General features: G+C 42.5%; 1 protein-coding gene across 6 annotated transcripts in view; it reads right to left on the bottom strand.

Annotated features, from left to right (window-relative positions):
* bnc2 (basonuclin zinc finger protein 2) overlaps positions 1 to 18063 on the bottom strand; it is a 166050-nt gene that overhangs the window by 29540 nt on the left and 118447 nt on the right. For all 6 annotated transcript variants that reach the window (XM_005456976.4, XM_025907648.1, XM_025907643.1 and 3 more), the window contains 2 exons: positions 14322 to 14424; positions 12276 to 12511 (listed from right to left, as the gene is read on the bottom strand). In XM_005456976.4, coding sequence (XP_005457033.1) covers positions 12276 to 12511; positions 14322 to 14424 — 339 coding nt within the window. The remainder of the gene's footprint in view (positions 1 to 12275; positions 12512 to 14321; positions 14425 to 18063) is intronic.

Genomic DNA, 18063 nt, shown 5'->3' with positions numbered 1-18063 from the left:
GTGTTTTGTTTGTGTCTGTTATTTTGTGACCAGGATATTTTTTTATTTTAGTAAGACAAATATTCAGACCTGTGCTTTTACATTGTAAAGGTCTACAAAAACTAAGGAGTTTTATTTTGAAATGACTTTTTTGTAGTGTAATGCATGGTTATTCTCTCAGGAAGGGAAGAATAAAATGTTGGCCAAATCAAATCTTTAATTTGGTGAATCACAACAACATGACTGGTCTTTGTCTTGAGGCTCTTGTTTAACTCACTCCCCCTCTTCCCAAAAAAAATCTTAATTTGATAAATTACTACAAATTTGTCAGTTGTGTTTCTTCTTTTTGTATATATGTTTCAGTGTAATGTCCTCCTCCCGTGTTCTAGGCTTCTAATTGTTACTGCGTGTTTAGTTGGCCTAAGCGGAAAGGGGACGCTGGCTGTGACTCCAAACATGATGCGATGTGGAGGAGGGACAGAGAAAAGAAGGTCTTGCATTATTGAAGAAGAGTGCTGCCATTAGCGACATTTATACAGTAGAATGACTCGATCAAACATTAGCACAGATGTATACACACGTGCCAGTTCACAGAGGCGTACACACACTCAGAGTGTGGGCCACATTAAACAATTTCCAGAAGGAAATGACAAGAACTGTAGTTAAAGCTGATCAGATTTTTTTAAAGCACCTTTTTTTCTGACATTTTCAGGTTTCCATGGCGACTTTGTTTTCATATTGTTGTATTACAGCTCCCCGTCTTTTCACACTCTGATCATCTCTAAAAGACATGAGAGTGACACTGATCAGATGATTGCTTCAGATGTGCCTTTGTCTGTCATGACTTCATGTCACGCAGGGAATACAGGTAATTTCCCCCCATGGCTATGCACAGAGCCCAGCCCCCCTTTACCCTTTTGGTGTGTTTTTGTCTCTCACCGGTTAACAATAACACTCAGGGCGTGCACAGATGTAAAAAGGTAACAGCTACGCTAAGAGAAGAAAAGATGGGTGGAAAAAGATAGAAGATGAGAGAAAAGAAAGCAGACGGGTAACGCTGCTCACAAGCATCACTTGTCAATTTACAGCCGTTGCTCCCTGAACCGCACTATATAAATTTCCAGTGTGACATCCGTTTCTACTGCTTCCAAGCCGACTCGGGCTCCGTCCCACCAGATCTCCTCCCCAGACACATACTTGGAAAACTTAAGTGCAGACATTGTGCCAGATGTAGTCTGCCTTTACTTTTATTTATTATTTTTTTCAGGTTTTGAAATGTTTGACTTTTTTTTTTTTTTGCTGCATTGGAATCACTGTGGGGGGATGTGAATGGATGGGGTAATGTCTCAGAGGAGTGCTTCTTTAGTGTATTTGATGTGGCTGCTGCCATGCAAAGATCACATATGTACACACACACACTCGCACACAGACTGACTCACATCCATGCATAAAGGCACACAGATGAGAGTTTATGACAGTAAATCATGGGTGTGATGTGTGTGCGAGTGGGCTATGGATGAAGAGAGGGGCCAAAGAGCGCCAGGGGAAGCTGTGTATTCAACAGATAGAGAGACAGAGAAAGAGGAGACAGAGAGGAGCTTGGCACTGCTCATCTTTGACTGATGGTAGTTCTTCAGGGTTGAGACATGCCCTCCCTTTAATCTCTCTATCCTAAGACATAAAAATGGAAGAAAAGGCAAGAGAGAGGAGGGTGGCTGAGGGGACCAAAGCCGAAACCTTCGCTGGGTCTTGTGCCAGATTGATTTTTAGGCTACTTTATATCTCTTTGATTTTAAGGCAGACAGTAACACTCACCTACCTGCTAACACGCACACAGCGGATAGAGGGGAAAAAGAAAGAAAGAAAGACAGAAATGATGAGCTGTGACTCACACTGGACGTGACTTTAGTCTTGACTGGTTTAGTGTGAGCACTTGGATGCTTTCTGGAGCACTGATGAGTATATCTAACCCCTAGCAAGTCAATATATAAAATGTCACCCATATCAAACCAACTTTAATGTTCCTCTTTCTTTCAGTCTCTAACTCATCTGAAACAAGGTGCCGGCGTCATGGCCAAGAACGGAATCTGCAAAGAAAACACAGCTTTTGTAGGAGTATGCGCTGAGGTGCTTGCAATAATACAAGATTGTGTTCTAACTGCAACACCTGTTTCAACTTAAAACATGCAGGCCAGTAGCAAGATTAGCAAAACATGACCATAAAGGGAGAAGGTGGCTGGGCTGACGCTCTGATAACAGCAAAAAAAGGGGACTATGTGCTGCATTTATTTCAAAGAGCTGAAGCAACTGATGTGGTCATAATACCGAGGAATTCATTCCACTGCTGCACAAGGGTGAGCTTCTGTCGCTCAGCCAGAAACGGTGCCTGGAACTGTCTATTTTTAGCTCTCAAATCATACTGTGTTGGAAAAAAAGACAGTTAATATGCTTTTTTCATATCCCGTAAGATATCCTTGATACAAACATTTAAGTCTCGGAGGTCCTCAACCTTTACAGCAGTCTGCATAACAAATAGACAAAAGAGATTTTGCCTAACTCAAAAAGCAAACCAGACATTTCCTACCCTGTAACAGCTAAACCTGTAAAGTTAAAGCTATGGGAATTTCAGTGACATGCTCAGTGTTTAAGCTTAGGAATCCTGCAAATCAGTGGAATCTTGAGTTATGCCTTTCCTGAGGGACACTGGGTGTTGCAGCTCACAGTACTAAGGAGACTTGATCTAGGACTGATCCCTGGAACTTTACCACGGTAATTAGGTTTGTCAGCTTGGCAAAGTAGTAAAAAACACTTTGTACTGTGTCACCTCAACGGGCTGGATTTTTGTCAGGGATCAAGATGTAGAAAGCACACTCCATACCTAAGTAGGCCTTGCTGCTAGACAAAGGTGTGATTCAATCACTAATGTGAGGCACCGCTGCTGACAAAGTCATTGTCAAATTGTCAGACCCCTTTGGCACATTTTTCACCGTCTTGCTGTGATTATATTGTCGGCTGGTGGCAAAGATCTTGACAGCAACTCAAAGAGAAGATTAACACCTCCGTCTACCACTGTCTCCCATCACAAAGTTAGCAATGGTTAGTGCTGCAGCACTGGCGAATGGCGGTGGGACACAAAACTGAGCTGCTCTACTCTGCAGCTGGCCGTACATAAACACAAACATAACTGCACACACATGCACACAGCCACGCGACTGTGGTCTCCCAGTAATAGCTTTGTGCCTCTTGGGGCCTTGCACCGAGCGTTCCTGCTCTTATCTTTGTTTATGTAGAGGGCAGATCATCATGTCCAAGTGTGTGTGAGTGCCCGTGCACAAACTCTTGCAACATGCTTGTTTAAAGTGCACGTTTAAGTAAGAATGTAAGTGTGTGTGTCTGTGTGTGTGTGTGTGTGTGTGTGTGTGTGTGTGTGTACTGGGGGAAGGTGATAAGGCAGTGCCTGGCACCAAAGCACCAGCTGGCACTGAGCCTTAGATCCTGAAGATGAGAGAGTAATATTGGTGGGTTTGAGAGTGCACACACTCACACACACACACTCACACAGAGCAAAAGATTAGGTAGAAAAACACAGAGGAGCGCAAACCACAAGAACTCACTGGTGCCTACGCCTGAATAATGTTTTGGTTTTTTTGGGGTGATCTGGCATGCGTGTGTCTGTGCTCACTGAGGTCAGTCACCTGTAGCAGTCTATTGATCCTCCCCCTTCTCAGAGCCCGGTTGTCTTTGTTGATTACAACCTTTACCTTCCAACGTGCACACTTTCAAGCCAGAGTTGTGGGAGCCAGTACCTTAGATGTGCATCTTTAACCAAAATATATATATGTTTTTATATATATATATTTTTTTTAATCCAGAACTAGAAAAGACTTAGCAATGCCACTGGCGAGCTGCGAGGGCCGGGAACTGATGCATCATTGTGATTAAAGCCAGTATTTTTGGTGACCCTGTATCATATCCTGTCTGTGTCTGCAGCACTCAGCCCACAGAGAGCAGTGTGCCAGTGACAGCACAGCTCACTTGGTGGTCCCAGCACTCAGCCACTTACCCATTTAATAAGACAGACTTTAAGAGTACTGAGCCAAGCATATTCACAGTGCTGCAAGAGATTTTAATTTTTTTTCCCTCACTTTTTACAAGAGTAGTTTTGTAGGCAGCCCAGGGGCTGGCATTCACCAAGGCTGCGTGTGTGTGTCTCTCGCTCTTTGTTAGGTATACATTTATTAGCCATTTATTACTATTATTAGTCGCCTTTTCTCTCTCTCTCACTCGCCTTCACCTTAGTGAAATTCTAATAAACAATCAGGGTAGCACCATGCTGAGATGCTTTGTAATGGGCTCCTAATTAGGGACTCCAAACACAGAGAGCAGCTGCTTCACGCCTCATTTTCTGCACTCATCTGCGCAAAACTGGATGAATTGATTCCATTTGCTCGCCACTTAATGCACTGATTGTTTATTGGCATTGCTGGGAATAAAAAGAAATAAATAAACAGAAAAAAATGTCTTTAAGCTTCAAATGCATGCTAATATCAATCACCATTAACAACAAAAAACAAACAAACGGATTGACCTATGATGGAATTCGACTTTAAAGTTTCTTCCTTAAAAGTGAAGTGCACAGATTTGCCCTCACACTGAAGCATCACTCTAGCCCCGACCCCTCCTTCCCCTACCCTTCCTCAAACCCTTTGTCCACCTCTCCTCTCCTGTCTCATGTGAAGTGAAGCCAGACCAATTGGTGCTGGAGAGGCAGTGTCTTTCTTTAGACCAGTAGCAGAGGGAGGAAGAGAGAATGAGGATGTGGGGTGGGCGCGGGAGTCATCGCCTTCTCCTCACACCTGCATGACAGGTCATCCTGCTTAATAAAGGCACTCAGGCAAAACGCATCAGAGAGAAAGAGAGAGTGAAAGGATTAGGGCTTTACAACAAGCTGGTGAGGTGCTGACCTACAAAAATGTACAAACCAACCCCCAAAAAGTCACTTAAGTCTAAACTCAAATGGGTCTGTTCTGTTTCAGCAAACCATCCCACATTATTTTGTATTCAGCGGCAAACTTCCACAGGTGTCTCAGCACTGGTGTCGGTTCACGATGGGGTCAGTTAACATTTTAACCAGTGCCGCACAACACAGCGGTACAGTGCAAGCTGTGTCCTCTCTGCCAACGACACCACAGCATCACGTAGAAAATACAGGAAGTCAAACACAGCTGGGGCCACTGGTGAAAAATGAAACGGTGATAGAAATGGTGCAAAGGACAACTACAGTACTCTCCAGTGTGTGGTTCATTGGCGTGTGTGTGTGTGTGTGTGTGTGAGGTCCTCCGATGTGTGTGTCACACTCCTTTCCCTCCACCAGTCTGCCTAGCTCATTTCCTCCACAAGCCGCCTCCCCGCTACTTTATGAGTGAGAGCTTCTACATCTCTCACCTCAGGACACACTTCAGTGTCTAAATGTTTCCATTTGTGGGGGAAGTGACACACATTCACTCACGCCGTGGGGCATTTACCCATAACTAACCATCTTGCATATAAAATGCAGGCAAATGAAAGTGATTGGTTAAAATTCTCACTCTCTGGGAAACCTGTATGATGTGAGTATTTGTGAACCCTAAAGGGGCATTTACACTTTGAGCTGCCATACGAACCGTGAGATACATCATAGTTTCTCATCGTTTGAGAATTTATGTGTTGTCCATTATTGCCGTTATTGTACTTTTTCTCCTACTTCTGTCGGTGCTTTTTAGTCTGAAATCTCTATTTTTCTGTCCACAAAAGTCCCCAGTCAGTGCTTATTCTACACAAGTAATTTCCACAGCACTCCCTAAACAATTCAGTGTGACAATCAATTCAGGACTGGAATATCTCATGTGGATCGATACAGTGGGATGCTGCTAGACAAACCAGTGCTACACGGGATCAACACCTTCCCACACCGTCATTAGTGTCGCTGACCTTGAAGTAAAATTCAATTTCCCTCTGCAACAACAAGCCATCCCCAGCCCCCTGAAAAGCTACTTCAGAATTCAGAAGCCATTTCCTCCTTCCAACGCAGGCAAGACAGGATATTATAACTTATGAAAAGGATCTATGCAGCGAGGGATGCTGACAGAAAGAGGGGGGATTCTGTTTGAGGAGGTAATTATAACATGGGCTCCTTTGAAAAGTAAAGAGGACAGAGGCTGGCTGAGGTAAATAAAAATTCCTGATAACAGCCTGGTAGATCCCCAGTTTCAATTAGGGCGTATGGATGACTATGGAAGCCTCTCCTGGGATGCTTCGGCTTCCAGCGAGGACCTATTGAGGGAAGTTTCCTGGGACATGGACACTGGGTAAAAAGAGAAAGGCAAATGCGCTGCGAGAGAACCGGAGATCCCATTACACTGATCAGTGTAGCGCATATCACATGAAACCGCTGAGGAGGAGGAGGAGGAACGATGTGTTCAGAGGGGATAAAGAGAAAGAGGGCGCCCATTAATGTAGGCAGAATATTCCTTTTTTATTCTAATTATGACATGCGGGTGGAACTTAGGAGGGAAGAAGAAAAGCACCGGTGGCCCCTTTTCTCCACTTTGAGACAAGTGGACAGCGCTAGCTACTTTTCTCAGAGAGAGGCTGAAAGTTCGTAGAAAGGAGGGTGTGTGTGTTAGAGTGGGGTCCATGGGAAGAGATGGAGCCAGGGAATCAAACCAGCGTCTCAGATAAAGCTGTAGCATTGGCTACTAGACTTTGAAGTCAGGCTGATCATGGGGATTTGAGAGGGATATACCTTGTGTGTATGTGTGTGTTTGTGCTCGTGTGTGCCTGTGAGTGTGGTTTGATAAAAACCCCAACTGGGATCCCATTGGAGCCCCTAGACCTGACCATGTATGCTAAGCATATCATTTTCCCTTGCAATGTTTGCCCTGCACAGCATGTTGCCTTCCCAATCAGATTTCTTTAGATCCATCTCCTCAGACATGCTTACTCAAACACATGCATCACTCGCATATTTGGACATTGAATATACCTGATTTATGAATTTGATTACATACTGGATCACCCCTCTTTAGTTAAAATAATATTTTGAAGTCTACATATGGCCAACAAGCATGTAATTGATGCACTTAGGGATTTTTGTAATGTGGTGTAATTGCTTGAAAATGATGTCAGATCAGTGAATGAGTCATGTCATGGCACAACTGAGGTCATGCTTACAGGTAACTCCTTTCTGTCGTGAAACACTGCAAAAATACCGAGAATATATCCCTAATATTCTGCCAAAACAAAGACATGAGCAGAAAATATTTTAAAATGCAAGCAATCCAACACGTTCAGTCAGCCAAACTACTGGTTAAAGACGACACACTATACGAAACACTAGATTATACTTGTTTTTCTACCTTCACTGCATGACACAGTCAAATGGGCTTAAACTATGTAAAACCAAGCAGAAAAACTGGTTTCATATCATTTTTTTTTTTTCCTCTGAATTTGTGCAGCAGCTTGTGAGGCCTTGTTGAATCTATGGTAAAATTCAGACTACCTTCCAAATCCAATATAAGAGGAATTATTTCCCAAATTCCTGCATACAATGTAACCTGCTCATAACCTTTCTTCTCCAGCTTGAATTCATTTGAGGGCTCGGGCTAAGGATTCAAGAGTGAGGGACTGAGGATTTGGCATGGGCAAGTCTTGTATAAGGAGCTGGCTGCGAGCTCTGCAAGCTGTGAGAAAAGGGACAGTTTAAAGGTTTACAGCTTCTGCAAACACTGCATAATTTTTCGATTGCGTATTATCACATGGTGCGTGTCGGACTGGACGTTTCTTGTTGAAAAGTATTTTTCAACATGCAAAATTGGCTGTGTTATCAAATGGTGGGGTTTTAATGCCTTACTGATAATGCTGATCTACCTTTCTCTGACTGATCCTCTTATCTGAAATCGCATCCTTTTATCTCTAGCTTACTAAGAGGTGAGTGATTGAGAATAAGAAGGAAGAAGACACCCTTAAGAGCTCTAGGGAGGACAAGTGCGTGTCTGTGCGTGTGTGTGTGTGTATGTGTGTGTGCATACAAAGGGGGTAAGAATCACCTTGATTCAGTACACCGGCTGTCTTTGAAGTGTCTGGAGCCCAGCACGGCCAGCACAGAGCCAACCGTAAGCCTTCCAGCAAAAATCGAGCCTGACCTCCCCACCAAATCATAACCATATGAACATAAGAATTTCCACCTTAGGAGAATGCTTTCTCCCCCGTCCATCTCCCAGGGTGAGGCATTAAGTTGTGATAACAGAAAACAGGTTCTGAGAGGGGGTGGGAGGGGGGCATTTGGAGGTGATGGAGGGTGGAGAGGAGGACAGGAGGACAGGAGGAAAATGGGGGTTACAAGTGTGCCGTATGGAGGAGAATGGAGAAGGGGATTGTGTCCAAAAAATGTTGTTGCGCACAGCCTGACTACCTAAAATGGAAGTTTCTCAGGCGAGGATCAAGAGATATGGTGACCTTCACAGTTGACAGAGTGAGAGACAGAAGACGGGAGGGGGAGTGGAGTGGGAGAAAGGCAAGAAAAAAGGAGACAGAAATTTTGAAATGTGACTCTAACTCAATAAATACCTTTCTAAACCACTATAGAGAAGCAGAGTGGTACCTTCACTGAGGCCTCGGGACCCACCTGCAATTGGAAATGGTTTCCTGCCTTACACAAACACTGTTGCACCCTAATCCATGTAATTACATCCCATATTCCACATGTGTAAGTACACATGTACAACATTACTGTTCTTTTTTTTGTTTGTTTTCTCCCAAAAACCTACACCTAACTTCGATGTTAAGACTCACTGGGGAAGCAACATATTTACCAAGTGAGTAAAAAAAATAAAAAGTAATAATAATAATAGAAAAAAATTGAAGATGTTTTACAGCATAATTCACATTAAACACATCCTCGTGCATGGACGTCTGCCACTGAAACAAAGCCCCATGTTGGAGAGCCTTTTGGGTGGATGAGTGTGATTTTGTGGCTGTATGTGTGTGCGATAGTTTGAATAAGCATTCCTCTGAGTGTGCGTGCAATTAGGGTAAGGCTGTTTGTGTGTGTGTAGTGTGTGTGTATAGTGTGTGTGCGGTTGTGTGGCGGTGGTGGTTGTTAGCGGTTCCATCTGGGTCTCCTGGAAGCTGTGTGGAGTCAGGAAAACCACATCTCATAAAAGCGGAGGCAGCCCAATGTTCTACAAGGACAGAACATTACTGAAAATGTCGCTCAGGAAAACCCTGGGCTTCGGCCCACATGTTGGCTGCAAAGGCTCTATCTCTCTCTCTATTTCCACTCAGTCTCTCTCTCTCTTTACTTGTTTTTTTACTTGGTACGGGATAAGAAAGAAGAAGACAAAATAGACAGCGGGGAGTGTGGGAGACAGAGGCTGAGACAGAGAGAAGCCAGCGCTGATAGCGATTCCATCTGTCGGTATCGAACAGAGGAGTGAGCAGTGACAGGCTGCGGGATGGGGCGGCGGCGGCGGTGGTGGTTGTCTTGGAGGGGTGGGGGCATCTGGTGCACATTGGCCGAGGGTCTGTCTGGAAGCAACCATGGGAGAGGAGGGAGGACGGAGGGAGAAAAGCACGAAGGCCTGAGTAGTGGACAAGGTAAAAGTCCTGCCAAGATGAAGGGCAAAAAAAAAAAAAAATCCTGGCAACCATTAAATGTGTCTGTGTTGTTCACATACTGCCTTGGATTGAACCTGAAATCAGGGGAATATGGGAGAAATCGCAGGGAAAGCAGCCTAAAGGGTAAAAAAAACCCAAACACCACAGGCACACGTGCATAACTATCAGTCATCACTCTCTGGTGAAAAACCTCTTAGCTCCAATTCTGATGATTCCACAGACATTTTAAGGTTATTCAATGTCGGCCTATAAAAAAAAAGAAGAAAAAAAACAGCATTTGATAAGCTGTTGAGTTTTTATCGTGGGTAAAATATAGAGTTTAAATGAACTGACTGGCAGAGACGGTAAGGTTTATTTATACAGTTAACTTGAAATAAAACGCTATTTATAATATTCCTTTACTGTAAGGTAAACGAGTCTGCCCTGCAGGGTAATCAAGTCTTGATTTGCGAGGCTGTAATCACGATAGTTAACCCAAACGTTCTTATGTGATAATGGCTGCGAGAGCATCCACCGATGCTTCTGATATGAATGAACAACACATGAATGACTGCTGATGTTTATTTTTGTACATCAATGTATACTGTGCGTAAGGTATGTAGGTGTTTGGCTCGCTCGCTGTGATCATGCTCAACCTACTGGGACAATTGTCAGTTCCTACTGGAAATAATAAAGGCAGAATAAGCAAGTTTAAATAAAAACAGTCCACTGCTGACAACCTTCAAACACACTGTAAAATGTGCGTTAACGAGACGCTTCGTTACATCATACTAGTTCCAAAATCATGCACGCATCTTCTTGGTAATGGCAGTAATTTATATCATATCTTATTGAAATAAAAATTAATTTCGTTACTCCTGTGGCCTAAGCACCTTCGTTCAAATCCTACATCAGTACAAGCAACCCTTTGAAAGCCAGACTGCCAGGATTACGCTAAAGTAATTTATCATCGAATAATGTCCCCTGACACGAGTATAAAAAAAAAGACAACTTATTATCTATCATCTGCAATAAAGTTCTTCTCATTTTTATCTCTCATTTAGTGCGATGCGGCGGTGGGAAACACGCCCCTGACATAAGGCGTCGCCCGGAGGCTCGGTGAAGATGATTGAATTTCATAGCTACTTACAGGCTAATAGGGCCGTACAATGACTACTTACTGTCCTTAAGTGACTGGCTGCTTCTCTGTGGCCGCGGCCCCTTTGAAGCCCTTCTGAGGAGATCTAGAGGATTTAGTCAGTAGCGTGACATGAGGCTGAGCAGTTGAGCAACAGTGCTCCCACCAGCTGACTATTAGAACCAGCTGATAAAAACACAGAGGCTACAACTATGGGAAGCACCAGCGCTCCAGTGGTTGCTCAATGCAAGGTTTTCTCACACTGCAGACGTAGCGCATTGAGTCAGGTTTCTCAGGGAAAACGTCGGGTTTGAACGATGAAAAGGCGCGAGGGGATTTTCAAGCTGATGCAGCCACAAAAAAAATCCCTTAACTGCCGTTATTCAATGGAGCAAAAATCTAAAAAATCTACTTGTTTTTTCTTTAGCTCCTGGCACTTTGATGCTTGTTTATATTATTTAATAAGGTCAATTCTCAATATAAATGAAAACTGACTTACTAAAAAATAACTTGTACAGGCGCTGGTGTTTATTTTGTATTAAATATGACAGTCAATAAACTTGTTTTTTAATTTAAAAAAATCAAAATTATTCTATTAGATAGTTTTATTTTATTATCATAACATTTCCAGGCTGTACGTCTTTCCAGTAACGTACAGATTGGGATTATCGTAAGACTGCCGGATTGTTATTTTTTGCATGTGTATTTGTGTGTGTCCTAAAGAAACTAACTGAACTGGTGAGCTCGTTACACACAGAGGCTGTTTCCACATACAAACCACTTTGTCCTCATCATGCTGTTCCACTTACACTCTTGGAAGACCAAACCATATATGCATGTGCACACATACGCACACACAGACACACAGCTAACCACATGCACATGTTCACTTGCTCTTAACTAATTCATTCAGGAACACTTTGGTTTGGGTTTCAACACCAAAACCTCTGTACCTTTGATTGAGAAATGTGTCTGACTGCAATTATCTGGGAGGGGAGGGCGAAGGGAGGGATGGATAGAGAGAGGAAACGTGCTACAGCGGTTTTATAGCTTGATGGCGTGACATTTTTCTCTACATTTTTTTTTCTTTTCTTTTTTTTTTGCCTCCCCCCAAAAAATCCCTTCCATTTTTCCAGAAGAGGGGCATAGTGTTGACAGAGCAGGAAAAAGGGGGCACACTGAAGTAGAAGGTAACAGCAGGGAAAATGGGAAGAAAATGGATGGACAATGGGACTGAAGTGGCTGAGATTGTCAAAGCTGTGCTTTTGTTCGCTAAATTTGAAAATAACTGCAAAGTCAGGGAAAATCTTAGACAGATTTGGAACTGATGGTAATGATCACCACGGATGATAAGAGCCACTTTAAAAAAAATTATGGAAAATTGTAGGCAAATAGAAACCTTTTGCAAGGACAAATTTGTGTGTAAGAGGAGAGTAAATACTAATATATAGTATCTGGACTTTACACTAAATCCATATGATGCTTTGTGTGTGGCACTATAGCATATATGCCGGTCACTGACCTGCAGTATGTAGCCCCTGACGTAGTCTCGGAGGGTCCAGCCCAAGCCATGCAGGATGTGCAGCACCTCCTCCTGCTTGAGCACGGAGAAAAGGCGGTCGAGAAGGATCTTGAGCCTGACAGGTACCGCCTGGGTGCCGTACAGCATCAGGCTACTGATGTCAAACACTACATTGGACTGAACGATCTCCACCTGGGTCGGGTGGTAGAGATGCTGGGTGCTGAGCTTGTCCAGAGCTGCATGAGTGACCCGGCGGAGCAAGGGAGAAAGAAAGGAAAATGCACACACACACACGCACACACAAACACGCACAGTTAATGACTATCAAGTTTCTCTCCCATCTCAAATCTTTCCTCTTAGGCTACTGCGTAGTCAGCACTGGCTGATAATAACATATCTATCAGATAAAAGCAGTGGCATTAACGCTATTATCTGCCATTCATTCCATTTAATCTATAATGTCTGGCTCTTTCACATTTACGCTGCCCTTGCACCTTTATTTTTATTTGCCTCTTTTGTCTTGATGTGTCACCCCAGTTCCACCAGGTTTTGCCTCTGACCTTAACACCTTTTGGCTCATTTATTATTATTCTGAAGCGACAGAACCAAAGTTGCATGCTTACTGAGTGCATGTCATAGGGGTTAAAGGGTAACATAGGATTTCTTTCTACTGTGTTGGACATTTAAAGACGACAAGAAGCAGGAGGGACATAATTAAGTCAGCGGTTATCCTGTTTTGTTTTGTTTTTCATATTCATAAATGTCTTGCAAATAACATTTTGCATTGACTTTTTATGCTGTTTTCTCATATTAATGCAAGTATTACAAAGAAAAAGCAGAATATATGAATTCTTGGCATTACATAATAATAAAATGATATGTCTACTGTCTAATGTATGCAGATTGAATACATTAAATCAGTATTTAATTAAAAAAAAGAAAAACATGCTGAGGAGCTCTGCATCTACATGCAACCACCAGCAAATTTCAGCAATAACCTGCGACAGCCTGTTGGTTGGTTGCCCTCCCCTGAGGGGCAGAAATAGGGGCAAAAAGTTGCTCTGTGTCACCGCAGCTCGTAAAGGTTAACAGTCAGTGCAAGTTACAGTATAGGTTTGTCAATACCCCCACTGTTGCCGGCTCACTCACCTCTTCCTGCTCCCTGTCTGGGTGACACCTGGTGAACTCTTTATCTCTTCTCCTCTTTCTCAGTCCCTCTCTCTTTCCTAACCCCCCTCCTTCTCCCACCCCTCTTTCCCCGCCTGTCTGGGTGACACCTGGTTGGGTCTCTCTCTGATCCTGGGACGTTTTTTTTTTTTTTCCCCTGCTGACGAGGGCTTTGCCTGACAACACAGCACAGCCAGACACGAACATAATAAAAAATGAAGAACTACTTGTCAGAGTCCCTGCCAATGCTGACATGAAATGAAAAGTGGGGGAGAGGAGAGATGGGTGCTTGACAGTTCAGAGGGAGAGATTAAAAAATAGTCAATGGGGTCCTGTGCGATCTGCTGAAGGGCCCATGGCCTGCGCTTCTGCGGACGCAAGCCAAACAGGTGTTTTCTTTTATCTTCACCCCCCCCACCCCACCCTCCTTCTTCTCTTTGTACTTTCTTGCCTCCTCTCCCTTTTTCTTTTACCCGCTTGAAAAACTCATAAGGTGTGGTCTCTTGCTACTCTATCTCTCTTGCGGCTGTAGAGTTTTTCTTTCTTTTTTTTGATCTAAGATGCAAAAACAAGACTTTGAAAGCAAAAAAAACAAACCAAAAAAACAGAAGCAAACGAGCTGCAAAGTTACTTTTACTGTGGAAAATTAGCAAAAATCACTTGGATTTTAGTACATTCAAAGCTACAGAAAGACTGAAGTTAACAGAAAACAGATAATATTAGTTGCATTGTGATAATTTCTATATAGAGCCCAGCTATATAGAAACATAAAGTAGTTTTATGAAAACCCTAAAGGATGAATCTATTCATTATTTCAATAACTAATTTTGCTAGATACAACAACAACCTTAATGATTTATGGTCATGTGATTTTCTCACCATGAGCTACCCAGCCATGTTTGCACTGGTCACATGTTCGTAGGTGAATCTTCCCTGGCTGGAAACACTCACACGTGCAGTTCACCAGTGTGCAGCGAATGGCCTGTGGAAACACACAAGAAAAGAAGAAATCCAAATCAATTACAGTTTGGGTAAAAAGGAGAGATAATGGAGCAAGACTAACAGAGAGCAGCTTTCAGCTAACAGCCGTGAACTGAAAAAAAAGAAAGAATTTTAAGAAGACTGTTGCAGGTCAGCAAAAACTCCAAGCTCATCACATACTGAACATAATGCTTCGACTGTTTCTTTAAAATGTGACAACAGCGAGATAAAGACCAAATCCTACATTTTCAACTACTTTTTGATTCCATAGTGCGACTCCGCCTCTCCGTATACAGTAAGAATCCTGAGATCACATGACCCAACAAAGGACTTTGCCTTCTGAAAACATAGAAATGTAACTTGTTTTGACTGAGGCTCCATTACTCAACACTGGAGCTGCACTTAGTCTGACCCCGGAAAGCTTTTAGTAGGGAGAGGTTAAGTGTCCAGACTTCACAAGGTCGACTCAGTGCAGCGCAACACATCGTCTTCTGAGGCTTAACCTCTCCATTAAAAAAAAAACAAACAGACAAGACAATGTTCTGTTAGATTTTAAAGGTGTTCACTTGATTGCATATATAAGTCTGATTATTCAATAACGCAAAAAATGTATAAATGAATGCAACTTCATCACCCAGAAGAGCTGCAAGCTGTAAATGTCAGGCTGGCACGGGGAAGCAAGAAGAGAGGAAACAAGGAGTGAGAAGGCAAAAAAAGTCATTAGAAATAAGAATCTTTAATAGAAATTGTCAGCCTTGTGTTTATCAGACACTTTTTTACATTATCTAGATGAAATGATGAATAAAGATCCTAACACCAACCTAAACTGCCTGAGGGGAATCAAAAGCTGTAGGAGGATCAGTGCAGCAAAATGTCTTATGGGAAAGAAAACACTCATGACATCCAAAGTTTTCTTTGTTTTTAATCAAATATGTTTTTGTTTTTTTAACTTTAATGTAATGTTGGCTGTTGTGTGCAAGTTTATAGCTTCCTACTCCATGAGGCAGTCACTGTTTATGCTGGTGATGCATAAAAAAAGTAACAAGAATAATAACAATAATGATTAAGGGCTAAATAATCATTAGGCGATAGTCTAATAGTTTTGAGATTTCATTGCGGGAAATGCATTACCTCATTTGCTCTCTCAGACTCTTTATACAACGACGGGAAAGAAGCAAAAGTTGCACAAACACAGTTGGTCCATTGAACTGCATGTGCAGACCAGAAATCTTCTCACTGCCTTACAAATTCTGCACATTTTATATATTTACAAAATTTCCAAGTTAATATAAATAGAATAAAATATTTTACATTCAGTATGGCGGTGGGTCTGTGCCGAGGACATTCTTCCTATGTGTTCTTTCTTTAAAAGAAGAAAGAAGAAAAATCTGTAATTAAAAGTATTGCAAAGAAAATATGTCAGGTGTGCTTAATGCGGCACACTGGCTGGAGGGTACAAAGGGACTGCAGCGAGCTGCTGCGTATTTACTCTGACGGGGAATTCAAATGACGCAGAAACTTGTCAGATCAAAATGCAGACATACCTGTGGGTGTCTCAGAGACAAAAAAAAAGAGGAAGACAATATAAAGCTAACTGCTTGTTCATAGACCAAACTTTACTTATCAGCACACTAAACTTTATGAATTTATTGTCTGCACTGAATATGTTATCTCATACTGTCTCAATGTAATTTTTACAAGGTAATGGTGGGACAGTTTTGTGACACAGTCGTGGAAACGAAGGGTCGTAGGTTGGAGTCCATCTCTGCGCCACCAGCCTATATTTCACAATATCAGAAGCAATCAGCGCTTTCAGATAGACAAGGATTAGAGGCGCAGATCAGCCTTTGCATCACACAGCTGAGGTCAGCGCACGAGCTGCAAAAGACAGAATTTTTCTGCTCTTTGCTTTGCAAGTAACATTTACCCCGTCTGCGGATTAGACCAATAGCCTGCAATTCAAGATATAAAACTCGCTTCACTCACAATCAACTAAGGGACCATAAAATCTATCAGAATCCCCCCCTTTGCTTGCCCTGAGGTGTTGTAAACCAGATTAGTTACTGGAGGTGTCAAAATGAACACGGGCTAATCCAAGATTAAACACAAAATTACACCACTTCTAACCATGTCACCTCACAGTTTGACACCAAATGAGGCAGGAGACAGAGATTATTTGACTTCACACCATTTTTAAGCTCTCCAGGTGCAGGGATGGCAATCCTCGCAGTGTGCGAGGATTACACGCCGTGTGTCAGTCGGAGCAAAAGTTAAGCACTGAGCTGACGTTCTAATCCAGAGCAGTGCGTATTAAACGAGTTCAGTGTTCCTTTAGTCAAGGACACATACTAACCAGACGTAGGAGCTCATAAACATTCAGAGGTAGTTAGGGTCAAATGCGTGACCTTTCAGATAGACAGACAAAAAAGGAGTCAGAATTCTTCAGTGGTTTGTTCCGAATAGTTTTCCATAAAATTCCTGATTCAATGTAACAACTTTGCAGCAACATCCGTGCTCCTGTAGCCACTTACAGCCTTTTTCTTTGTTTTTGTTTTTTTAACTTCCAAATCAAATTCCCATGTTGCCAACATATAAATTTCCTGCAGCCTAGATTACAAGACTACTCCCTTATTCACAAAGGGTCGACACAGTGCGTAACACAGTTTGATTCAACTGTTTATGTCAGATTCCCTTTCTGACGCAGCCCCAAAAGGATTGGTGTTGTGTTAGGTGAAGGTGTAAACGACTACACTACTGAGCCACCTACAGGCCTACATGACTTGAAGATTGAAATTATTGTTATATTTCAGGGGGATATTTTTTCTTTAATACATTCTTATCTAGTTAAATTGATATCCTGTTCAACTGGTGTTGAACCAATGATTACAGTGAAATGCAAGAAAAGTGCTACTGAAGTGCTTTCTTAACAGTCAGACCCCCAATTATGTTCAGAGCTAAAAGGATTTGATCAGTAGAAACTCAATAAGCAACATCCTCGATGACTGATTGATGTTTTTTAAGGTTCTGAGTTTTCAAGTTTGAATTATTGCTTTACATTTTCCCGAGCATGCTTGACTATTTGATAGACATAGTCAAGCAGATCATTTCCTAGTTGTGGTCCTGTTATGTTGTACACACTTCATCTTAATTTTTGAGTACATTCTTTGGCTTAATTGCACTTCAGTTTATTCTGCTTTTGCCACAGAAGAGTTTCCTGCATAAACTATGAAACTCTCCTCACAAAATCTAATTTAGAGCAGCCAAATTTAGCACGATGATGTCACACGGCACAGGCCTTTTTCTAATTACCTCTCTGCGCGGCACCGCTAACAGCAGAAGATGGAAACAAACAAATGGAAATATCAAATGCACCTCTGCTGTTTACGAGCTGGGGTCTGACAGCTGACAAGATAGTTAAGGGGCGTCTAATACAGCAATTAGAGCGTGCCACTGTCTGCAGGGCTGCTGCTGTGACAAGGCGCCCTCTAATCACTGACTTATTACGCTGGCTAGCAGCACCTCTCATATCTGGCCCATTAAGCAGACAACAGCATTAAGAAGCATTAAAGCAGCAAGCCCCTCTCGACTGAGGAGGCACTGACGGGAGAAAAAGGAAGGGAGGGGACGCACAGTGCCTGTT

Source organism: Oreochromis niloticus, linkage group LG6, assembly GCF_001858045.2.
Source record: "Oreochromis niloticus isolate F11D_XX linkage group LG6, O_niloticus_UMD_NMBU, whole genome shotgun sequence".
Lineage (NCBI taxonomy): Eukaryota > Metazoa > Chordata > Actinopteri > Cichliformes > Cichlidae > Oreochromis > Oreochromis niloticus.
The sequence above is the reverse complement of the archived record's forward strand: the minus strand, read 5'-3'. Positions and strand labels throughout refer to the sequence as shown.